The sequence below is a fragment of the Lytechinus variegatus genome, chromosome 19 (assembly GCF_018143015.1).
Source record: "Lytechinus variegatus isolate NC3 chromosome 19, Lvar_3.0, whole genome shotgun sequence".
Lineage (NCBI taxonomy): Eukaryota > Metazoa > Echinodermata > Echinoidea > Temnopleuroida > Toxopneustidae > Lytechinus > Lytechinus variegatus.
In genome coordinates, this window is record NC_054758.1 from 1,413,620 (window position 1) to 1,439,482 (window position 25,863).

At 37.4% G+C, this 25,863-nt stretch overlaps 1 protein-coding gene across 1 annotated transcript; it reads left to right on the plus strand.

The window, feature by feature from the left end:
* The first annotated feature begins 9,942 nt into the window (after nucleotides 1-9,942).
* On the plus strand, nucleotides 9,943-15,413 carry LOC121406201 (serine/threonine-protein phosphatase 6 regulatory ankyrin repeat subunit B-like). Its single transcript, XM_041597223.1, has 5 exons — nucleotides 9,943-11,314; nucleotides 11,794-13,395; nucleotides 13,477-13,899; nucleotides 14,429-14,599; nucleotides 15,384-15,413. The coding sequence occupies exons 1-5, from the start codon at nucleotides 10,451-10,453 to the stop codon at nucleotides 15,411-15,413; spliced, it is 3,090 nt and encodes a 1,029-aa protein (XP_041453157.1). The 5' UTR covers nucleotides 9,943-10,450.
* Nucleotides 15,414-25,863: the final 10,450 nt, after the last annotated feature.

Here is a 25,863-nt window from a genome sequence, read left to right on the forward strand (position 1 = left end):
TTTTACAGATTTGACAATAAGGACCAACTTAACTGAACCATATAGTACTATACAGTGCCAGTTCCACATGTTTAGAGAGAAATTAATTGTCGTTTCACTTGGCAATGAGGAGAAAAATAGAATATTCCATATTTCATATAATAAAATACAAAAGAAATAGTGAGTGGATGATGCCATCAGTCTACTCATTTGCATACCAGCCAGGATGTGCATATAACTATTTTGTGAAATTAAGCAAAACTTTAAAATGTCATAACTTTGTTATTTTGCATCTGATTTTGAAGAAATTTTCAGTGTTATGCTTGTTGAATTTTTCTTTTTTTATTCATATTAATCTTTTTTCTGGGGTGGACTTGTCCTTTAAGGGGTAAACTAAAGGATAAAAAGAAGGAGACTCTGAAAGAATGTACTTGCACATTGATAAATACAAAGATAAATAATATCACTAGGTTTGTGTGTTTCGTAGGTCAAAATAATACAGTATATAAACCCCTCAAAAAAGTTTGGAAATCTGAGGTTGGCCATCTATTTTTCCCGACTCCCAAGTTTACACAATGCATATTTGACATCATTCAAAAGATCATTTAATTTTCTTTAAGATGATACCATGTTTGTTATGACCATGCCATCACGAAAAGAACAGAATTCAAAAGTGTTGGATGAGGTCTGAATTGAAAATGAAGGGTCATCAATACAGAACCCCGGGGAAGAACAGGTTGGCTATTAATAGCCAATCTGAAACGGGTCTATCCGTACGATTCTGTATTACATGCATTGTAAGCTTCATTACTGTTATATTGCTTTTTAATTATTTGATCATGTGATGTTATTTGTTTGTATTTATGCATTTTTAATCGTGAATAAAACCAAACAACCATCCAAGAACATGATTTTTCTCTCTGTGCCAATAGAGATGAAAATCCATTCAAATCAATCCCCTGCTTTTTCATTTTTTATGTTTTCTTGTCGTTTATGTGGTGCTGGTTCTTGTGAGATGTCGTAGTTTGAAATATCCATGCATGTTTGTTTGCTTGTGCAGAGGTGTGTTTGATTCCACGTTAATGTTGATGTTCAGATGCTGAAAGCAAATAAACCGCTAAGAAACTCACTCATCACCACGGAAAAAAAGAACAATAACTTTCAATATAGTGTCATTTTGCAACTTTTGAATTTTGACCTTGCTCCACATTTCACGGCACTGCACCTCCATGTGAACCATAATCATATCATGTAGGGTATCATTTCAAAGAAAATTAAATGATCTATTAATTAATATTAATAACTCATTGATATTGACTAGAACCGAGGAGGGATTATTGATCAAAGTCAGATTTCCAAACCTTTTTTGAGGAGTTTATAATGTTTGTTTTGGTTTTATTTACCGTTCACAAAATACTTTGTATTAATGCCTCATTCAAGGGAAAATATAAACATGTTTATCTTTGTCATAATACTGTAAATCCGGTTATTGATAATTTATTGTTTGGTTTAGTTACCGTTTCCGAATTACAGCAAATACATTGCACAAATGCCTTATTCAAGGGTAAACTATATATCTATGTCATGATCATACAAATCCAATCATTTATACTTGTTGATTTGGATTTCTTTACCGTTTACAGATCACAACAAAATGCATTGTACAAATGCCCCATTCAAGGGTAAACTAAACTTCTCCAAAAAAAAAGTTTGGAAATCTGAGTTTGGCCAGTAATTTCTCCAAACTTCCAATTTTACACAAGGCATGTTTGATATTATTCAAAATATCATTTAATTTTATTTAAAATGATATCATGCTTGTCATGATCATGCCATCATGAAAAGAGCAGGATCCAAAAGTGTTGGATGATGTCTGAATTGAAAATTCACCATTACCCAACCAGACAAACTATCACCTGCAGTGCCAAGACTCGCTTTCACAGAACACTCTATTCACTGCCCCAAATGAATTTTTGAATTCCTTAGATTATAAGAGAGAGATTAACCCTTACGTACATTTAAACTGAAAGTAAAAAGAAAAAAGCCTACTCCCAACAAACCTCGTATATTTTGAAGTACAGATCCCACCCAATTAAGGGTCGCAGAACCAGAGAGGGGTTGCGGGGCTTCAGCCCCCGCAAGTTTTTTTTTTTTTTACAAGACTGTGTATAAAAAACGTGAGAAATTTTCATGTGATTATGATTTTTTTTGCATGGTCAGCCCCCCCCCCTTTCAAAAACCGTTCCGCGGCCCCTGCAACTTCTGCATGACCTTCTCCTATTTTATTTAACCCTATCTAACCCTATGGTTCACTTCCATCCATGACTATATCACTGAAAACAAATCTCTGCTTACACCTGACCCCTAATCTCTTTTTTACATTCTTTTAATTGTTAATCAAGTTATCAGCGTCATACAAGTCTCGCTTCTCATTTTGTCTATTTGTTTCGATCATATACAGCCTTATATAGCCTTTTGTCCTTCCGTCAAGAAAGGAAAAGGGACCCTGGCCCTTTTTCATCATTAGGCCTATTTTGTGGGTCGTTTTGTTATAGATTTTGACTTGATGTCGAGTTGCAAATGGGGAAATAATCGATAGCTCTGTTTGCATGTATAACAGAGATCCTCACGATGAAACAAACAGCCTGAAACCAATCAAACAAATCTTAATTAATATAAGTCTTTAACATTAAATGAAACAAAATCCTGAGAGTTAAGATGAAAATTGTCGGATGGCTCGTGTGGAGCCACCAAGGTTTGAACCCCGGCATTGATTAGCCCAACCATCTGCATCCAGACGGAATGTGAAAAACGAAGTATCCACAATGCATAGCCGACGCTATAGGGCACATGAGAGTAATTCAACCGCGCGCAAAGCATGCCGGACAGGCGTAAGTAAAGATCACATGACTTTATTGATTAAAATAATTCATTTAAAATAGATCAAATGCTTGTATATCAAAACAAAAACAATAGACATAATGCTACGTTCATAATCTTTCATAATCAAGGCGTTTGGGAAGGCTAGACTGCATTTTTGTATTTCATTTTAATCATTATTACCCACAATGCAGTTCTGGTTTTTCTGGCGATGAACTGGCCGAAATTATGGTTAGTCTTATTTCAGGCCATTTAACTTTTGATTGAGCTGGGCAAGTACCTGATTAACATATCAAATCTTAATGTACTGTTATTTGTGACTAATGTCAGTGAATTAAAGCAAAATCTATCGAGGGATTGATTTTTAATGATTCTTTGATGAGCTATGATATAACACGTGAGTGAATGGGGGTCTGTAATACTCATGTGTGCCCAATACACTCTTAAAGGGGAAGTTCACCCTGAAGAAACTTTGTTGTAAAATTAGCAGAAAAAATAGTAAAATTTTTTGGTGAAGGTTTGAGGAAAATTCGTTAAAGAGTAAGAAAGTTATTAGAGTTCAAAATTTTGGATTTGTGACGTCATAAACGAGCAGCTGCCCCATGTGTTATGTATATAAAATGTATGAATTTCAAATTTTGTATGGTTCCTGATGACTTAATTTTGTTTTCTTTTCATGATCGGGTGTGAAACGATTTGTCTATTGATATACAAAAGTTACAATGAAAACCATTTTCAATTTTCTGAGAAAATGACATTTCATTGATTTTTTTACCATTCGCTATGTAGGAATGCTGCTCACATATGACGTCACAAATCAAAATAATTGAAATTCTAATAACTTTTTAATTATTTGATGAATTTTTCTCAAACCTTCGGCAATATTTTTTATTATTTTTTCTGCTATTTTAACAATAAACTTTTTGTCAGGGTGAACTTCCCTTTAAGGCCCGTATTGCGCAAGGTCAGATCTCATCTAGTCTTTGCCCAAATACCCTATATACACTAAAGTATGTAGGTAGATCGTTCCGTTTTTTACATAACGTCGAGACAAAGTTCGCTGCGGACCCTTGCTTGGCCTAGTCTGCAGGCACAGACCCTGATTGGAACTTTGATAAACTAGTGTGCCTCCACGCAAGGACTAAACACATACAAAACTTGCTGAGCAATAAGGCCTTCAGTACACAGGCTTGAGTAGGCTGCAATTCAGACCCTTTAATACTCGAGTGCAGACTATGCTTGTACGGGAATCTTGGGTGCGGTGGGGGTGACGTCCGCGGGGGGAGGGGGTGTACACGTACACGGTCCTCTTCAGATAGGGTTCACTTTTTTTTTCCAGTTCGAATTAAGCCCCAAGCCAAATGAGTTAGAGATTGAATTACTTTTTTGTTATTACTTACATACCAATAGCTCCTACCCCACTAGCTTAACCGGATTCACTTTCTGTTTCCTTTGATAGAAAAATTTTCAAACGCGGCCAAAGCCAGCACATGTTATGGTGTAGGGAACAAAAACTTTTATTAATTTTTCTTTAATACCAAATTGAATATTGAACAATAACCATTCGACAAACTGATCATTATTATTGGTCGATCCAATGACCAATCAAGCAAGGGTATAACGTCAAGTTGTTTCACGCATGCCCAGAGATGATCTTTGGTTTTAGGTCTTGATTTTGTACACTGGTAGTATAGGTGTGTATAATGTTATGAAAAAAGGAATTAATTCTGGTTATTCATTTTACTTCACTTGATATAGAAAAGTATAGTTTTTATCATTTCTCTCTATAAATTGAATATGTTTTCTGAGCATGCTTACATACAAAATTTGTATAGAAAGTCTAGCCTTTTCATGCAAGCACTTCGTGTAAATTTACCTTATATCTTATTTTCATTGCGATACAAAGACAGCAGGTATGGGCAACTTCATTGCAAATATTTTTACAAGTTCCACCCAAAGTGTTCACAAGATCTGTGAACTTGGTAATCTCACTTTTTAAATCAGCGTCCCCCCCTCTCTCTCTCTCTCTCACACACACACACATACACCCAAACGCACAATATCAGTCCCCTCTCTTTCCATCCCTCCTTCACTCACTCTCTCTTCTCCCTATGTATCTCACTCTCTCTCTCTCTCTCTCTCTCTCTATTTCTCTTCTATTTGGCACATTACGAATCTCATGAAAATATTCATTCCTACGATATTGTTCATTGCCTGGTATTCTGAGATTTAAATTCCATTGGTATTCCCCGGTGAATAGGGTCGTCTGCGTCTGACGTCATGCGAAATGAATATGCATTGTGTCTGTTCATAAGCCATGTCTTATGTCTTTTGGCAATAACATATTTCATATAATTGAATTGCTTTTCTCGGTTGGCTTATCAATTACCAGATTTAGTCTATTATCATGTGTTTTTTCCAATTGTGAGAAGAAGCCGATTATAGGGTGGGTATTTATAAATCCAATCTTCGTGTCAGAAACTGTTCAGTGGCAAAGCATTTTCTTTGACTTAATTTTATGAAAGTTGGTAACTAAAAGAGTTGCACGATTGATTGATTGATTGCATTTATTTTTTTTCATTCTAATAATTAACAAAAGTTACAATGTATAGCAAAACACAAAAATATAATATACAGAAATGAAGTTCACCAACTCGAAAGCAAAGCTTGTTAGTATGGGTTCCCTGCAATAAATAGTTAATTAAAGTATATCTTTGATCAATGAAATTCAAATCGTAAATTAAAAAGGTTTATACAATGAAAAAGAATATTACTTTGGTTAAGCTTTTTATGCTCACTATGTTACAATTAAGAAAAAAAAATGTTATATCATACCCCCGCTGTATAAAAAAAAAACATGATTTCAGGAGTGTGTGAACAGACAATCACTTTGAAAAGACAGAAAGAATACTAAATAACAACAAAAAGCACACAAACCACAACAGGACAGAACAGGACAAGACAGCAAAAAACAAGAAAAAAAACCAAAACAAAACACACTACAAAGCATAGACAAACAGGAAAATAAGAAAAACAATAGAAATAGACATTAAGCTGATAGGAAGAGAGAGCGGGAACAAAAAGAAATGTGAGAGAGGGGGGGGAAACAGAAGAAGGAAGAAAATAAGAAGGGAAGAAGAACAAGATGTTCTGCATACACAGAAATGTTTGAGTTATGGGGTTTATAACCCCCCCAAAAAAAAAAAAAAAAATTATTTAACCCTCGACTGAAACTTAAATGTGTTGGTTTGTTACGTAATGATTTTATAGGGATTTCCAAAGTTTGATACCTGTAAAAATAAATGTTTCATTCAAAAGGATTGTTCTAGCTCTTGGTGGATGAAAGAGCCCGGAGGACCTAGTAGGATAATGATGAATAACGACATTTTTAGTAAACATGATAACCAAGTCAATACTCTCAAAGTGATTTATGCTTCTAAATATTGGAGAAAAAAATCATGAACGATATGTATTAACTGGGTTCTACCATTTATTACTTTTTATTATGTACATGTAGCTATATGTATTCATATGTTACGATGAGTAGAAGGGAAGGATATGAATACGCATTTAATCCTATATTTAGACACTTTTGAGAAAGGGTAGAGAAGTTAAACAATTATGACAGAATGATGTAGGGTAAGCATCGGCGGAAATGGGTTCCCTCTCCCCTATCCAAAAATAGTAGGGGGACACAATATAAATGTCTCCTACTATTTTTTTGGCCCTTTATGATGGAAAGAAATACATCATTAAACAACGAAATAAAGCAAGTATTTAGGACGGGATGACCTTACTTTTTAGAAAGAGAGATGTGGAGAAGACCAGCAATCATGACAAAATGATATAAAGAGTAAGTGTGTGTGCGTTTGTTGGATAAATTATGCTAATTGAAAATTTATGATATTATAAAATCTCTTGATTTTTTTCTTTTTCCCCCCTTTCATTCGTTTCTTATTCTTAGAGGCGGGTTGGTGTCTGATGTCGTAGAACTTTTTGAGGTGGGGTATCAGATTTTAATATTTGGGGACACTTGAATTTCCCATCATCACTTCGTTCACTCGACCTGCCCGTTAGCTTGAAAAAAAATTAAGTCTGGTTACTTCAATCATTCATTTCAAGCTCGGCGTGCTTATTTCTCTTCTGCAGCTCTCTTCATCCCCCCCGTTGCCATGCTATTCAATTTGCTATCATTTTTTTATCAAATTATGTTTCATCGTGTTGATGGAGAGTCCTCAGTTACGTCTATAACTGGAAGAGTAGTGGTGTAGTGGTTCCAATTCTCGCTTTTTAGGGTCGTGGGTTCGAATCCAAACTCAGACTAACGTCCTTGGGCAAAGCATCAATCCACACTTTTCCACCCTCAATCCTGGTGCTATATAATGGGTACCCGGTAGGATACCATTGTAGCTTGTACATTATTGTGTGCACCTCACTGGCGACTGGTTTGAATATTCCCCAGGGAGTGTGGGATGTGCATATGTTGTGTAAAGGGAATGACTGATAGAATATTGCATGGAAAATAATAGTTTTGTATGCTCTTAGATCCGCACTAGAAGGAAAAATACAGCCATTTCATTAATGGCTCTGAATAGAGTAATCCATCCATTTGTTAATGTTGTGCAATGCATTTTGTTGTAATTTCTATACGGTTAATAAAACCCAACTAAAGATTATATATAACAGGATTTACAACATTATTACAAAGATGGGCCTACATAATTTCCCAGAAGTAAATGCGAAAAATCCAAATTGTCTTCCTACAAATGGTGTTATCATAATGAGTTAGTTCTTCTTGGGGTTTTCGTCCTCCAAGATAGTTGTACTTCTTGTGAAAACCCCTCCTTGATTTCCTTAAGCACGTGACGGTGTTATAATTCCTATATCATTATGATCGATCACTCTTGTTTAACCAGAACATGTAATATCTAGGTAAAAAAGTCCACCCCAACAAGAACTTGATTTGAATAAAGAGAGAAAAATTTAGCAAGCATAACACTGAAAATTTAATCAAAATCGGATGTAAAATAAGAAAGTTATGACATTTTAAAGTTTCGCCTCATTTCACAAAACAGTTATCTGCACATCTCCGTCGGTATGCAAATGAGGGAACTAATGACATCACTCACTCACTATTTCTTTTGTATTTTATTATATGAAATATGAAATATTTTGATTTTCTTGTCATTGTCATGCGAAATTAAGTTTCATTCCTCCCTGAACACGTGGGATTCCATTATTTTAACATTTTGTGCTTTATGCAAAGAGGTCCTAATCGTCAAATTCGTAAAAATTGAAATATTGTATAATTCAAACAATAAAAAACAAAAGAAATAGTGAGTGAGTGACATCATCTACTCTCTCAATTTGATGTAACTGGCTCGTTCATATAACTATTTTGTTAAAAATAAGCGAAACATTGATATGTCATAACTCTCTTATTTTGCATCCGTATTTGATGACATTTTCAGCATTGTGCTTGTCTGATTATTCTCTATCGATTCAAATCAATATTTTTCTGAGATGGACTTGACCTATAAAGATATGCAATATAATCTGTTGACCACATGATCCTCATTAATACGCGTGTAGTATTACCAAAGTATCATATGTACCAAATAGGAACATAATTGATGCAGAAATAAAGTATTGAGAGCAAGGTGAACAAAACTTAAAAAAAAAGGATGGACAAGACAACATATCATTGACATTTTGACCTCTAGATGACCTTTGATCTTATCAGACTCTTATTATGTGGTATTACCCAATAATCACTTTTACCAAAGATGAGCATTATTGATGCAAAAATAAAGAAATAAGAGCAAGTTGAATAAGAACTATAGTAAGAATTATCATGATCAATGTTTTTTTTTAATTTTATGCCATTTAGCGCGAGCCATTTTTGACCTCCTGAAAAAAAGTTTTGTGTTCACTCAAGCATGAATGAAACTTACTTTTTAAAATGGCATTCAAAAGATAATACTTCAGAGCATCTACTATCATCAAAATATAGGCATCGTAATTTAAAGGGATGGTCCGCGCTGAAAGTATGTATAATTTAATAAATAGAGTAGAATTCACAACAAATAACACAGTTATTGACTTTTAAAGTTCAGCAATTTTTTTTAAAACAGTCGTCTTGAATATTCATTAGGTGGGCTGATGATGTCACATCCCCATTTGTTCTTTTGTATTCTATTATATGAAATAAGGTTTGTTCAATTTTTTCCTCTAAGATATAGAAGAATTGGACTGACAACTGATTATGTGCATTACATATTTATTGCTGCAACTTATTTCATTATAAGGGAAACTTATTATGCACACAAGTATGAAATGATGAAAAAAAGTATGATTTTATGTAATGACATAAGAAAACGGAAAATGGGGATGTGATGTCATCAGCCCACGTAATGAATATTCATCATGACTGTTTTCACAAAATATTGCTTAACCTTAAACTTCAATAACTTTACTATATGTTATCCAATTTTGATGAAATTTTCGTCATTTTGCTCAGTGAATTCGACTCTACATATTAAGATATAAATATTTTCAGCCTGGACCATCCCTTTAAAACAAAATTTTGATAGGCTTTGAAAACTGTCCCTTTTTATACGCGTTATATAGGTAGCATCATTGCATGGAGTACAATATCACTTTTATCAACTTAATGAAGGGGAAGTTTTTGAACGAAACTGTAGTTTAGTCGTACGTGTAACTTTATATACCCATGTGAGAGAATTTGTCACTCCCCTTATCATAATGCCCTGATGTCATCCAATTGGTACCCTCAATACCATCTGCGGATCTAGGGGCGAGTGCGCAAGGAAAAACCCGTAAAACTATGTTTTTGACTAGCCACTTTTTTCCTGGACCTAAACGCTTTAAATATTTAGTTACGATTTTATGTTTGTTTCATTTATTTTTTTGGGGAGGGGGGCTAGACCCTTTAAAAATCCAGGATCTCAGCAGGGGGCTGACTGCTAATCTTAACCCCGCTCTTAACGTCATTCCATTCATTGAAATCCACCATCATTAGTTCGGCTGTTCTACTGTGTGTCAAGTTTCATTCATAATCAATAGTACACCGTTGCTGGACTGCGTAGACTTCACTCCGCTCGCCACCGTTCTTACTCCACGAATATGCTCGAAAATTTCTTTAGGAAGGAGGTGTAGCTGTAATAACTTTGTCGCCAACATAGTTGAGGTGTACATGGTATAAACATGATTTTCATCCGAAGACGAATTGCTCAACAATATCGAGTACACTATCGACGTTAAATGTGTTTGGAAAAAGCGTTGCACTGGAATCGTCTCTACAACACATGCTGGAAACGTCATTGGTTTACACATTGCCGCACAGGAGAAACAGGGAAGTATATCACATAAATTTTAATGATCTTTGAAACTGCCCTTTGCAGTTATAATCTTTCTGAAATACGGTATTAAGAATGTGTAGGGTAACTTGATAAACGTATGATGGAAGTAGAAAACGTCAACCAGCATCAATATCAGTATCTAAACTGAGTGAATTGAAAGCACCAAGGGACTTGCACACATATAAATAGAAGAAATAAAATAGTTCACCATGGTCCTAATGATGAATAGGGCGACCTTAGTGGTCACACCACATTATCTAGGTACTCCACAGGGAACTTCTGAATTAGGAAAATCTATCAAAAATCTTAGAGCAATTATGGTTGAAGAAGATACAGAGGACTACTCTCCATTACTAAAGGCTGTAAGGAAAGGTCACCTTGATGAAGTACAACGCCTAGTAAGTCAAGGGGCAAACGTAAATCGGAGTAATGCAGAGGGTAAAACGCCATTAGTGATAGCAGCAACGACCGGCAGTGTGGATCTGTTGAAATTTCTCATCGATCAAGGGGCCGAGATTACAAAGTCCGTTGAAGGTCTGACTGCTTTACACGTTGTTGCTCACCTTGGTCATCTTCATGCTATCAGATATCTGATCAGTCGAGGCGCTGACGTGAGAGAAGGAGATAATAATGGTTTAACTGCATTGCACATTGCTGCCCTGAATGGTCACCTTGATGTCACAACATATCTAATCAGTCAAGGAGCTGAGATTAACAATAGAAGTAACAATGGGGACTCCGCGTTACACTTTGCTGCTTTCAGTGGTCATCTTCATGTGATTGAATATCTGATCAGTCGAGGGGCTGAGGTGAATAAAGGAAATAATAATGATGGGACTGCATTGCACATTGCTGCTGAGATTGGTCATCTTGATGTCAGCAAATTACTGATTAGTCATGGAGCAGAGGTGAATAAAGGAGATAAGAATGATGTGACTGCACTGTGCATTGCTGCTAGGAATGGTCATCTTGCTGTCACCAAATGTCTCATCAATCAAGGGGCTGAGATGAATAAAGGAAATAACCATGGTTGGACTGCATTACACACTGCTGTTTTCAGTGGTCATCTTGATGTCAGCAAATATCTGATCAGTCAAGGGGCTGAGGTGAATAAAGGAGATAACAATGATGTGACTGCATTACGCCTTGCGGCTCAGAAGGGTCATCTTGATATCATCAATTATCTCATTAGTCAAGGGGCTGAGATGAATAAAGGAAATAATAATGGTTGGACTGCTTTACACATTGCTGCTGAGGGGGGTCATCTTGATGTCACCAAATGTCTCATCAGTCAAGGGGCTGAGGTTGAGAAAGGAAATAACGATGGTTGGACTGCATTGCAAATTTCTGCTCAGAATGATCATCTTGATGTCGTCAAATATCTGACCAATCAAGGGGCTGAGGTGAATAACGGAAATATCGATGGTGTGACTGCATTATACATTGCTGCTCAGAATGGTCATCTTGATGTCGCCAAATATCTGATCAGTAAAGGGGCTGAGGTGATAAAGGAAATAACGATGGTGCGATTGCGTTATACGTTGCTGCTCAGAATGGTCATCTTGATGTCGTCAAATATCTGATCAGTAAAGGGGCTGAGATTAATAAAGGAAATAATACTGGTTGGACTGCATTACACGTTGCTGCTGGGGATGGTCATCTTGATGTCACCAAATGTCTCATCGGTCAAGGGGCTGAGGTGAATAACGGAAATAACGATGGTGTGACTGCATTACACATTGCTGCTCAGAATGGTCATCTTGATGTCGTCAAATATCTGATCAGTCAAGGGGCTGAGGTGAATAAAGGAAATATCGATGGTGTGACTGCATTACAAATTGCTGCTGGGAATGGGCACCTTGATGTCACCGAATATCTCACCAGTCAAAGGGCTGAGGTGAATAAAGAAAATAACAATGGTGTGACTGCGTTATACGTTACTGCTAAAAATGGTCATCTTGATGTCACCAAATGCCTCATCGGTCAAGGGGCTCAAGTGAAGAAAAGAAATAAAGATGGTTGGACTGCATTACACGCTGCTGCTGAGGAGGGTCATCTTGATGTCGTCAGATATCTCGCCAGTCAAGGGGCTGAGGTGAATGAAGGAAATAACAACGGGGTGACTTCATTATATATAGCTTCTCAGAATGGTCATCTCAATGTCATTAAATATCTGATAAGTCAAGGGGCTGAGGTGAATAAAGGAAATATCGATGGTGGGACTGCATTGCACATTGCTGCTCAGACAGATCATCTTGATGTCGTCAAATATCTGATCAGTGAAGGGGCTGAAGTGAAGAAAGGAAATAAAAATGGTTGGACTGCATTACACATTGCTGCTCAGACAGATCATCTTGATGTCGTCAAATATCTCACCAGTCAAGGGGCTGAGGTGAATGAAGGAAATAACGATGGTTGGACTGCCTTACAAATGGCTGCCATGGATGGTCATCTTGATGTCACCAAATGCCTCATCGGTCAAGGGGCTCAAGTGAAGAAAAGAAATAAAGATGGTTGGACTGCATTACACGCTGCTGCTGAGAATGGTCATCTTGATGTCGTCAGATATCTCGCCAGTCAAGGGGCTGAGGTGAATGAAGGAGATAACAACGGAGTGACTTCATTATATATGGCTTCTCAGAATGGTCATCTCAATATCATCAAATATCTGATCAGTCAAGGGGCTGAGGTGAATAATCGAGATAACAATGATGTGACTGCAGTATTCATTGCTGCTCAGGATGGTCATCTTGATGTCACCAAATATCTGATCAGTCAAGGGGCTGAGGTGAATAAAGGAAATCTTAACGGTATGACTTCCTTACACATTGCGGCTCAGAAAGGTCATCTTGATGTCGTCAAATATCTCATCAGTCAAGGGGCTTATGTGAATAAAGGAGATAACAAACGTCAAACTCCATTGTACCATGCTGCTCATAATGGTCATCTTCATGTCACGAATTATCTCATCAGTCAGGGGGCTGAGGTACATAAAGAAGATGAAAGTGGTGAGACTGCATTACACATTGCTGCTCAGAACGGTCATCTTGATGTCGTCAAATATCTGATCAGTCAATGTGCTGAGTTGAATAAAGAATATAACAATGGTGCGACTGCATTATTCGCTGCTGCTCAGAACGGTCATCTTGATGTGGTCAAATATCTGATCAGTCAAGGGGCTGAAATGAAGAAAAGAAATAACATTGGTTGGACTGCATTACACATGGCTGCTCAGAATGATCAACTTGATGTCGTCAAATATCTCACAAGTCAAGGGGCTGAGGTGAATGAAGTAGATAACAGTGGACGGACTGCTTTTCACTTTGCTGCTTTCAGTGGGCATCTTGTTGTCTTCACATATTTGATCAGTCAAGGGGCTGAGGTGAATAAAGCAGATATCAATGGTTGGACTGCATTACACATCGCTTCTGCCAATGGTCATCTTGAAGTCGTCAAATATCTGATTCGTAAAGGAGCTGAGGTGAATGCAAAAACTCGAAGTGGATTTACTTCTTTAGACCTTGCTCGCTCTGCATCTCATCTTGATGTTGTTCAAGTGCTTGAGGCCAAAGGGGAAAGTCGTAAAGATGAGAGAAGTCAAAATTTCCTTTACTTGTCGATCCTTGCACAAAGCCTAAAGGACGTTTTGCATACCCAGGTACGTTTCTGGCTTAAATAATTAATATTGGTTTAAATTTGGCCGGAGAAGGAAAGGGGTTGAAGGGGAGTACAGGTGGGAAACGCGAACGCATGATGGAGAGTTTAAGTTGAAGAAGCTGACATAATGCAGAATTCCTACTCGAGTAATTATAATCAAATGCATTTCATTTTTGATAGGCATATCATTAACATGTGGAGTCAGTTAAATTAATGGTCTCTCAAACTTTAATTCAAGGGGAGGGGGGGGGGGAGATGCGTAAGATTTTATCATTACATACACTCCCAATGCTAATATTGGAGGAAAATGCTTTAGCATGTCCAGCACCCCCAGGTTATGATTATCATTGTATAGTAAATTTTTTGGTCGAAGTGAGAAGTTGATTAGACATTTTCATCGAAGTACGCAAAACAATAATGGTTTAAATCCATCAAATAAAAATGGTAGTTATTCAGTCAGGAAAAAATAGTTCCCGTCCGCTTTTTCCTTTTATCCTAACCTTCTTATTTTTAATCGTTATTGATTCAAGGATATTCATGCTGCTATACAACACGGTCAAACTACCGTCATTGAACGGTTAGTGTCTCAAGGAGCTGATCTCAATGTCCAGTCAGCTGACGGTCGGATGTGTCTTCATGAAGCCATCAAACTCTGTTACAACTATTCGAGAAATGTAGAAAAAAGTGACAAGCTACGAATGGTGATTAATTTTCAATTCCTTCCTAAATTCGGTGTAGAGTCGATAATTAGAATATATGTTGTATGTACCGGGAAATCACTTTTAGTTATATCACACATGCAAATAATTGTCCTCTTTCGTGTCTTTGTGAAAATTGTCTTTGTGAACGGTTAAAATATCTTAAAATGACACGGGGAACACTATTGTTGGTCAATGGACATCATCTGCGAGAAAAAAAAATAGAACTGCAATCGCACCAGAACGATGTGCATGGATTGACGCTGCCGCTGGTGACTGAAAAGGGGGTCACGAAACAGAGATATAGAAAAAAGGTAATAATTACATGTACTTATGTGTAAACATAGTAGAATTAATAGGGATGAGTCCATAAGCAAACCATGAAAATATCATACCAAAATTAATGAAAACGAAAAAGTTATGGCCATTTTGATATTTTTTTCGTATTTGCAATATAAGGCGCTGTTTCTAAAGGTAATGGTCTCTGATGGGTAAAAACATTTGGATTACGAGAGACTATACCGTAAGCAAACCCTTAAAAATGATACCGAAATGAATGAAAGAAGGAATTTATGGCCATTTCGTTATTTTCCGACTTTGCACTAGAGAGTGCAATTTCTAAAGGTGATGGTCACTGATGCATTAAAAAACATTTCAATATTGAGGGATGTACTGTAGGCAACCACCTCCCCCCCCCCCAAAAAAAATAAAAAAATAAAATAAAACCGAAATGAATAAAAACAAGGAAATTATGGCTATTTTATTATTTTTCGATTTTACAATATAGGACGCTGTTTCTAAAGGTAATGGTCACTGATGGGTAAAAAATGGATTACGAGGGATAATATCATAAGCAAAGCCTGAAATTATGTGACCGAAAAGAATGAAAACAAGGAAAATCATGTCCATTATACTATTTTCTGACTTTGCAATAGAGTACGCTTTTTCTAAAGGTAATAGTCACTGATTGCGTAAAAAAGACTGATGAGGGATGATCCCATCAGCAAACCCTGAAAATAAAATACCAAAATGAATGAAAACAAGGACGTTTTGGACATTTTACTTTTTCCGACTTTGTAATAGAGGGCGCTTTTCTGAATAAAATACTGACTGATGCGTAAACAACCGTTGTACTGTGTGGGATGATACCATTAGCAAACCCTAAAAACTTGAGACCAAAATGAATGACAACATGGAAATTACAATACATGGTCATTTTACTACTGATTTTCCGACTTCGCAATAGAGGGCTCCATTTCTAAAGGTACTGGTCACTGATGCGTAAAAACCGTTGAATTGTGAGGGATGATACATTAGCAAAATTAATCTTGAAAATATGAAACGGAAATTAATGTAAAAAAGGAAGTTATGGCCATTTTACGATTTTCCTTCTTTGCATTTTAATAAATATGACGTTTTCGAAAGAAGAATATTCAAGGTTTGAATTTGAAGTTGCATTTTGAAGGGCAAGTCATATTTTTATATGAAAAAGCATGTCTTAAACAATTTAAAGCAACTTGTTAAGTATGTAGCATGCAGGATAAGGGAGATACGTTAGGATTATGAATTGTATGCAAATGGACTTGAAATTTACAAAATGGCACCTGGATAGGCGGGGTCCACCCGCCAGTCATAAGGACCACTGGTCATAATACCCGCTAGTTATAAGGACCGCTAGTCATAATAGTCATAAGGGTCGCTATTCATAAGGGGCTTTGTTCATAGAGGTCGCTAGTCATAATCAACGATGGGGGTCGCCATTCATAATCAAACATGAGGGTCGCTAGTCATAATAAATGAAGAGGGTCGCCAGTCATAAGGAGGAAAAAGGTTCGTTGATCATAAGGGTCGCCATTCATAATAGTGGATGAGGGTCGCCAGTCATAATAGTAGAAGGGGTTCGCCAGTCATAATAATGGATGAGGGTCGCCAGTCATAATAATGGATGAGGGTCGCCAGTCATAATAGTGGATGAGGGTCGCCAGTCATAATAATGGATGAGGGTCGCCAGTCATAATAATGGATGAGGGTCGCTATTCATAATAATGGATGAGGGTCGCCAGTCATAATAATGGATGAGGGTCGCCAGTCATAATAGTGGATGAGGGTCGCCAGTCATAATAGTAGAAGGGGTTCGCCAGTCATAATAGTAGAAGGGGTTCGCCAGTCATAATGGTCGATGAGGGTCGCTATTCATAATAGTAGAAAGGGTTCGCCAGTCATAATAATGAATGAGGGTCGCTATTCATAATAATGGATGAGGGTCGCCAGTCATAATAGTGCATGAGGGTCGCCAGTCATAATAGTAGAAGGGGTTCGCCAGTCATAATAGTAGAAGGGGTTCGCCAGTCATAATAGTGGATGAGGGTCGCCAGTCATAATAATGGATGAGGGTCGCTAGTCATAATAATGGATGAGGGTCGCTATTCATAATAATGGATGAGGGTCGCCAGTCATAATAATGGATGAGGGTCGCCAGTCATAATAGTGGATGAGGGTCGCCAGTCATAATAGTAGAAGGGGTTCGCCAGTCATAATAATGGATGAGGGTCGCTATTCATAATAATGGATGAGGGTCGCCAGTCATAATAATGGATGAGGGTCGCCAGTCATAATAGTGGATGAGGGTCGCCAGTCATAATAGTAGAAGGGGTTCGCCAGTCATAATAGTGGATGAGGGTCGCCAGTCATAATAATGGATGAGGGTCGCCAGTCATAATAATAGATGAGGGTCGCTATTCATAAAAATGGATGAGGGTCGCCAGTCATAATAATGGATGAGGGTCGCCAGTCATAATAGTGGATGAGGGTCGCCAGTCATAATAGTAGAAGGGGTTCGCCAGTCATAATAGTAGAAGGGGTTCGCCAGTCATAATGGTCGATGAGGGTCGCTATTCATAATAGTAGAAAGGGTTCGCCAGTCATAATAATGAATGAGGGTCGCTATTCATAATAATGGATGAGGGTCGCCAGTCATAATAGTGGATGAGGGTCGCCAGTCATAATAGTAGAAGGGGTTCGCCAGTCATAATAGTAGAAGGGGTTCGCCAGTCATAATAGTGGATGAGGGTCGCCAGTCATAATAATGGATGAGGGTCGCCAGTCATAATAATGGATGAGGGTCGCTATTCATAATAATGGATGAGGGTCGCCAGTCATATAAATGGATGAGGGTCGCCAGTCATAATAGTGGATGAGGGTCGCCAGTCATAATAGTAGAAGGGGTTCGCCAGTCATAATAATGGATGAGGGTCGCTATTCATAATAATGGATGAGGGTCGCGAGTCATAATAATGGATGAGGGTCGCCAGTCATAATAGTGGATGAGGGTCGCCAGTCATAATAGTAGAAGGGTTCGCCAGTCATAATAGTGGATGAGGGTCGCCAGTCATAATAATGGATGAGGGTCGCCAGTCATAATAATGGATGAGGGTCGCCAGTCATAATGGTAGATGAGGGTCGCTAGTCATAATAGGAGAAAGGGTTCGCCAGTCATAATAATGGATGAGGGTCGCCAGTCATAATAGGAGAAAGGGTTCGCCAGTCATAATAATGGATGAGGGTCGCCAGTCATAATAGTAGAAAGGGTTCGCGAGTCATAAAAGTAGAAGGGGTTCGCCAGTCATAATGGTAGATGAGGGTCGCTATTCATAATAGTAGAAGGGGTTCGCCAGTCATAATGATAGATGAGGGTCGCTATTCATAATAGTAGAAAGGGTTCGCCAGTCATAATAATGAATGAGGGTCGCTATTCATAATAATGGATGGGGATCGCTAGTCATAATAGTGGATGAGGGTCGCCAGTCATAATAGTAGAAGGGGTTCGCCAGTCATAATAATGGATGAGGGTCGCCAGTCATAATAGTAGAAGGGGTTCGCCAGTCATAATGGTCGATGAGGGTCGCTATTCATAATAGTAGAAAGGGTTCGCCAGTCATAATAATGAATGAGGGTCGCCAGTCATAATAGAAGAAAGGGTTCGCCAGTCATAATATTGGATGAGGGTCGCCAGTCATAATACTAAAAGGGGTTCGCCAGTCATAAAAGTAGAAGGGGTTCGCCAGTCATAATGGTAGATGAGGGTCGCTATTCATAATAGTAGAAGGGGTTCGCCAGTCATAATGGTAGATGAGGGTCGCTATTCATAATAGTAGAATGGGTTCGCCAGTCATAATAATGGATGAGGGTCGCCAGTCATAATAATGGATGAGGGTCGCCAGTCATAATGGTAGATGAGGGTCGCTAGTCATAATAGGAGAAAGGTTTCGCCAGTCATAATAATGAATGAGGGTCGCCAGTCATAATAGGAGAAAGGGTTCGCCAGTCATAATAATGGATGAGGGTCGCCAGTCATAATAGGAGAAAGGGTTCGCCAGTCATAAAAGTAGAAGGGGTTCGCCAGTCATAATGGTAGATGAGGGTCGCTATTCATAATAGTAGAAGGGGTTCGCCAGTCATAATGGTAGATGAGGGTCGCTATTCATAATAGTAGAAAGGGTTCGCCAGTCATAATAATGAATGAGGGTCGCTATTCATAATAATGGATGATGGGGTCGCCAGTCATAATAGTGGATGAGGGTCGCCAGTCATAATAGTAGAAGGGATTCGCCAGTCATAATAGTAGAAGGGGTTCGCCAGTCATAATAGTGGATGAGGGTCGCCAGTCATAATAATGGATGAGGGTCACCAGTCATAATAATGGATGAGGGTCGCTATTCATAATAATGGATGAGGGTCGCCAGTCATATAAATGGATGAGGGTCGCCAGTCATAATAGTGGATGAGGGTCGCCAGTCATAATAGTAGAAAGGGTTCGCCAGTCATAATAATGGATGAGGGTCGCTATTCATAATAATGGATGAGGGTCGCCAGTCATAATAGTAGAAGGGGTTCGCCAGTCATAATAATGGATGAGGGTCGCTATTCATAATAATGGATGAGGGTCGCCAGTCATAATAATGGATGAGGGTCGCCAGTCATAATAGTGGATGAGGGTCGCCAGTCATAATAGTAGAAGGGGTTCGCCAGTCATAATAGTGGATGAGGGTCGCCAGTCATAATAATGGATGAGGGTCGCCAGTCATAATAATGGATAAGGGTCGCTATTCATAATAATGGATGAGGGTCGCCAGTCATAATAATGGATGAGGGTCGCCAGTCATAATAGTGGATGAGGGTCGCCAGTCATAATAGTGGATGAGGGTCGCCAGTCATAATAGTAGAAGGGGTTCGCCAGTCATAATAGTAGAAGGGGTTCGCCAGTCATAATGGTCGATGAGGGTCGCTATTCATAATAGTAGAAAGGGTTCGCCAGTCATAATAATGAATGAGGGTCGCCAGTCATAAAAGAAGAAAGGGTTCGCCAGTCATAATAATGGATGAGGGTATACCTAAGTCCTGAAAGAATGCTTTAAAAAAAAATCAGTTGAAAATCCATCTCGTCCAGGAGGCTTATTATTTTTCATATTTTTTTAATGCTAAATCAACTTCACTGTAAGATATTTCTCCTTAAGAAGAATCGTCTTCCTCTGTAAGACTATGGAAACTCTCCTCTCTAATAAGATAAAAAAAGTTCTTCAGCATCACTATTTGCATATTTATGTAACTGTTCATTATATGAGCCAATTTCTCTTAAAATGTCTGTTTGTTTTGCAATACTGTACCATTATCATGAATCAATTCAACAAATGTTTATTTCTGCTATCCTCTGCTTTTCAAGATAAAAAAATATTTAGACGGTTTTTCTCCATATTGCATTATTTGAAGTCTTATCTAAATTGTTCTAATTATTTCCTAAGTAGCCTAATTTTTTGTAAATTTTTCTCTAGTATTTATATTTTGGTCTAGAAGTTTTTTAAGTTAAGTATTTCAATTTCGAGGTTTTTCTACACTTTCTTCTTTCTCTTCTCTCTTCTTACATACAATATAGTCGCTGCTCTCAACTCCATCAACAGCAGGGGCGGATCTAGCCTTCGCCAATAGGGGGGGGGGCGGAATTTTTTCAGACATATTTTCCCGATCAGCCACTCGAAGATGATTTTGGTTTCTTTGAAGGGGTAATCCTAATACTCACTTCTTAGCTTTATTCCTATGAATAAACATTTATAGACAATATCATATATCTATTTATATAATGTGAGCGCGAAGCACGAGCTAATTTTTGGAAATCTTTTGTATTTTGTCTGAAAAAGATGTGCATGCAAATGAATAACTACTACAACGTGAAGCGCGAGCAGAAATGACTGAATGGCTGATTTTGTGGACAACTCTCCACTTGTTTTGTACACATATTTTTAGATTTCCCCCTTTATTTTACATATTTCACATTATCACCTCCTGACCTCCTCACTATTTCTTTTGTATTTTGTTAAATGAAATAAGAAATATTTTTATTTTGTCGTCATTGTCTGTGAAATGAAGTTTCATTCCTCCCTGAACACCTGGAATTCCATTATTTTAACATTTTGTGCTTCACGCAACGAGGACGGTCCTAATCGTCAAATTCGAAAAATTGAAATATTGTATAATTCAAACGATAAAAAAACAAAAGAAATAGTGAGTGAGTGACATCATCGACTCTCTCATTTGGATGTAACTGGCTCGTTCATATAACTATTTTGTTGAAAATAAGCGAAACTTTGAAATGTCATAACTTTTTTATTTTACATCCGATTTTGATGAAATTTTCATCATTGTGCTTGTCTGATTATTCTCTATTGATTTAAATCAACATTTTTCTGAGGTGGACTTGACCTTTAATATAGCGAGCGCAAAGCGCGAGCAGAAATTTTTAATATATACGTTTTGATGTAATAAAAAATGATCTGTTAACGGCTGCTTGCAGTTAGCCTAAGAACGTTATATATTTCAATAATCAAATAATGCGAGCGCGAAGCGCGAGCTAAAAATTTTGACATTTCTACCTGAAAAACGAAATTCTGAGCACTTTTTGTCATCGTAAAAAGGATAAGTATGTAAGTAAACAATTGATGCGAGCGCGAAGTGCAAGCGGAAAAATTCGAGATTTACACCAGTGGCGTAACGGCGGGGGGGGGGGGGCAGCGGGCAAGCTGCTCCCGGCGGATTTCACCGGGAAAAAAAAAAACCGGGAAAAATAAAAGGGATGGAGAAAGAAAGGGAAAGGGAAGGAAAGAGAGAAAGGAAAGGAGGAAAAGGAAAGAGAAGGTAAAAGTGGAAAGAAAACAAGGAAAAATGTATTTTTTGAAATAGAAAAGGAAGGAAAGCGGGAAGAAGAACGAAAGAAAAACATTTGAGAAAGAACAAATCATTCTGAAATAGACCTATAGAGTGCAATAGCATGATGGGAAATAAATTAAAAGATGGCAAACAATAGCGGGAAATGAAGGTAGAATGGAATTAGTCCAAAGCTAAATTGGAAAACAAAGAAAAGGGACAAGAAATAAAAAATAATAACACGACCGGGCTGACGAGGATAGAAAATAAAGAGCGGAAGAAAGAGGAACTGCATACAACATTGTGCTATTAGCTTGCTAAATTTTATGCAAAATAAGCTACCGGGGCTTTGCCCCAGACCCCAAGCAGTAGGGGCTCTTCATCTATGACCTTCAAATGGCTTATTAGCCCCCCCCCTTAGGGACCCTTCCTACATTAAGCTTCACGTTCAATCACTGGCGTACAGGCGCGGGGGGGTCTTGGTTCAACACCCAAGAGGAAATAAAGAATTTATGGGAGACAACGTATAATGAAATGAATGGAAACAATGAAATGTGTTATTTGCTGAATATAATGGAGAAATTTATCACATAATTAGAATTTAATTTCAATAGGCAATTTTTTTCCAGCTAGCTTTGCTCGCTTGCGACTCCCCCCCCCCACATTGCTATGTTTTGCCCCCTCAAAATATTTGGTTCAACTGGGTTGTTGAATAAATGTGTTGTGTAAAAGCTATATTCTGTATATACCCGCAATTTGATTAAATAGCGGCAATCTGCGAGGTTTAAATGGCTTTGAGATCAAGAAGTTCGGGGGCTCCGCCCCAGACCCCAACCGCATAGCACTGCCGTATATGAGTATGGAAGGATTGGGCCATGGTCCCCAAAAGTTTTACCATGTAAAAAAAGATATCTCAAAGTTAGATTCTCATGAAAAGGTGATTTTTCTCGCTTCGCTCGCTGGGACTTTATATTAAACAGCTTTTTAGCACATGCGCCATACTGCGCACCTTGATTTTTGTTTTGTTTACTCTGCACGCTACTGCCGCAAATAATCCTGTTAACAGTGGCGTACAGATCACACAAAAGGGATGGAAAGAGAGAAGAGTGAAATATATTCTCTGGATATCATGTCAAAATCTATCACAAAATTGGATTTTTGTATTAAAAATGTCAAAATTTTTGATCGCTCGCTCGCATCGCTCTCTCGCGACTTTTTTTAAAGATAAATTCTGCCTGATACACAATGTCTTGCCCTTTCGAAATCGTCGCCTAATTACACCATTGCGCCTGTTTATACCATGATATGACCGGGAAATTTTTGGCTCTTGCCCCCCCCCCCTTGGCCACCGACCCCTGTTACGCCGCTGTTTACACCTAAAAAACGGGACACTCCATTCATGTTTTGTAAATCGTGAAAAGGATGAGTAATTGGATATCTTTCTACATCGATATTGCGAGCGCAAAGCGCGAGCACAAATTTTTTATATTGTGGATTAAAACTGGATAATGATTTATACAGAGCACAAGCTGCGTATCTGAATAAACGCGCGCGTGTTTCAGATTTAGACCTAGAATCTGAGTGGGCATTTCTAAATACCTTTTTTGATCGTTAAAATCGATAAAGTGAGCGCGAAGCTGGAGCTTAAAACATTTGATATTCCGATCTGAAAAGGGTCAATTTAAGCTCTGTATTTCAAGCACTTTGTAGGAAAAATTGTGAGGTGTGTATGGATGACATTAAAAAAAAGAGTTTCAACATTTTAATTTCATTCAAAAGTTTCATTATTATTACTTTGAGTTTTGACATAGGACCAGGACATTCCAAGAGCATTATGTCATCATATCAAAATTATGACTATATCTTCTTATTTCTCTTCCTAAGCGCAAGATAAAACTTGTCATATTGCATTCTGAAAAAGGTACAATTTGATTCTTGAATTAATATCTTATTTATTAACCTAATAAGCCTAATGTGAGAGCGTGAAATTATAATATTATGGCCTGAAAACTGTACATTTAAAGCACTTTTGTATTTATGATTTATGAAGAAGATGCGTGAGTTGATAGATTTTCAACAATCAATGCGAGCGCGAATCGCGAGCCGAAATTTTAAAAAATTCAGACCATAAAACAAAAAGTTTTGCAGAGCACTTTTAAAAATCAATTTGTAAATCAAACAAAATAATGAAAGTACGATTTCTGAGCTGAAATATGTTTTCTATGTTGACTTCAAAATTTGATATTTCAATCTCCATATTGATATGTAAATCACCAAACATGCAATGCGGGCGCGAAGCGCAAGCGATTTTTTTTATAGTGACATTAAGGATTTTAAAAATCATTTTTCTAGGCTTCCCCTCATCTTATTTTATTCACTCGTCTTCTCTTCTTGTGTTCCCTTCTTTTTTCTCCTCTCTTTTCCTTCTTTTTTTTCTTTCTTTCTTTTCTTTCTTTCTTTCTTTTCTTTCTTTCTTTCTTTCTTTCTTCCCCCTTTTACTTTTTTTTTTGGGGGCGGGCCCCTCGGGCCCCTAGATCCGCCTATGAACAGTGTATAAACAAAACAACTGATATTCAATAATAAATCTGAGTTTCTCTTTTCTAACAGTTTCAAAAGCTTTATCATGAAGACAATCAATATCAAGATACTGTAAAAACATTCATCTAACACAGTCTCTAAACTGATCATTGTGTGACCGGTACGATATCCTAAATCAATATCACATTTTCTAACCAAAGAAATAATATCTGAAGATATCAAAAAATAATGTTTTCTACTTTGCTTCAATGGTGTGGACTGTCTCCAAGTATAACATTTTGAATTTGGATTTAACTGACGCCATGGATCAACTAAATTAACTCACTGACTCAAAACTTTGGACCAGGTTCCAATCACCACATAGGATTTTATGAGGATCATCATAGTCCAATAAGATATTTTATTACACCTAAAAAATTTAGGGTCATTTTGCCTATACAATGATATCAATGAAATAAGCAACATAGTTTCCATCAGTATCGCATTTTACTCTCTTAATAACAAGTTGTATGTTTTTATCAAATAATATAGCATTGCATTAGATGATTTATATGAGAAAAAAACCTTCCTCCCACTCCTTTAATATGTTCTTTCCAAATCCTTTACAAAATGAGTGTCCTGTAAACAATAAATATTTGGGTTTTTTTCCTTTTCAAAAAATGATATATATAATATGAAGGAATAATTTCATGCTCATATCATATTCAACATCAACTAAAAAAAAGTATAATATAGATAGAAAAGACATTTTTCTGTAAAAAAAAACCAACCTCTATTGAAAAAAAGGCTTTTAGAAAATACTCTGGTACAGGTTTAGGTCAACACTATCTTAAATGCATATATTCAAAGAAGATTTCCTTGATTTTTTAGGGGAGGGTATCATTTCTAACTACTTCTGCTGGTTATGATGAAAAAAAAAATCGCCGTAGGTAAAAAAAATGCCCTTTTTCAAAAGTAAAAAGCCTTTTGGCGAAATGAAAAGTGCGCTTTTTTCAAAACTAAATACTGTTCTTGAAGTCCAACATAAAACATTTCAGGATGGTCACAAAAGTAATGTCAATAACATGAGATAATCTATCTTTTTAAAGGGTGTCATTTTTAATAGCTCCTGCTGGTTATGATTAAAAAAAAATCCCATTTTTCAAAATAAAAATGTGCTCTTATTCGAAATTAAATACCCTTCTTGAACTACAACATAATACATATTAGGCTTGAAAATCACCTTTTTTGTGTTCTCACGCTTTGCGCCCACCTCAGCTATTATGTAGCAAAGTTCCCTTCTGAAATGCGACCACTTCCACTATCATGGCTAGCAACCCTCTTCTACTAATAAGACTAGCGACCCTCATCTACTATTATGACTAGCAAAACCCTACTACACTGTAAAAATGAATTGCTAATTCAGCACTTACAGTGCTTGTATAGTGACTGCACTAGTAGTGTTGATTTTCTAGTTCACATTTAAACTAGAAAATCAACACTCCCAGGGCAGTCACTATACAAGCACTGTAAGCGCTTGATTAGCACCTCATTTT

Bases quoted from the DNA above. Each gene is read 5' to 3' on its own strand.
- LOC121406201 (XM_041597223.1), top strand. From the start codon at position 10,451: ATGGTCCTAATGATGAATAGGGCGACCTTAGTGGTCACACCACATTAT. The intron at 11,315-11,793 runs GTCAGCAAATAT...GTTGCTGCTCAG, and splicing joins TTTTCAGTGGTCATCTTGAT to AATGGTCATCTTGATGTCGT. The intron at 13,900-14,428 runs GTACGTTTCTGG...TATTGATTCAAG, and splicing joins AGGACGTTTTGCATACCCAG to GATATTCATGCTGCTATACA.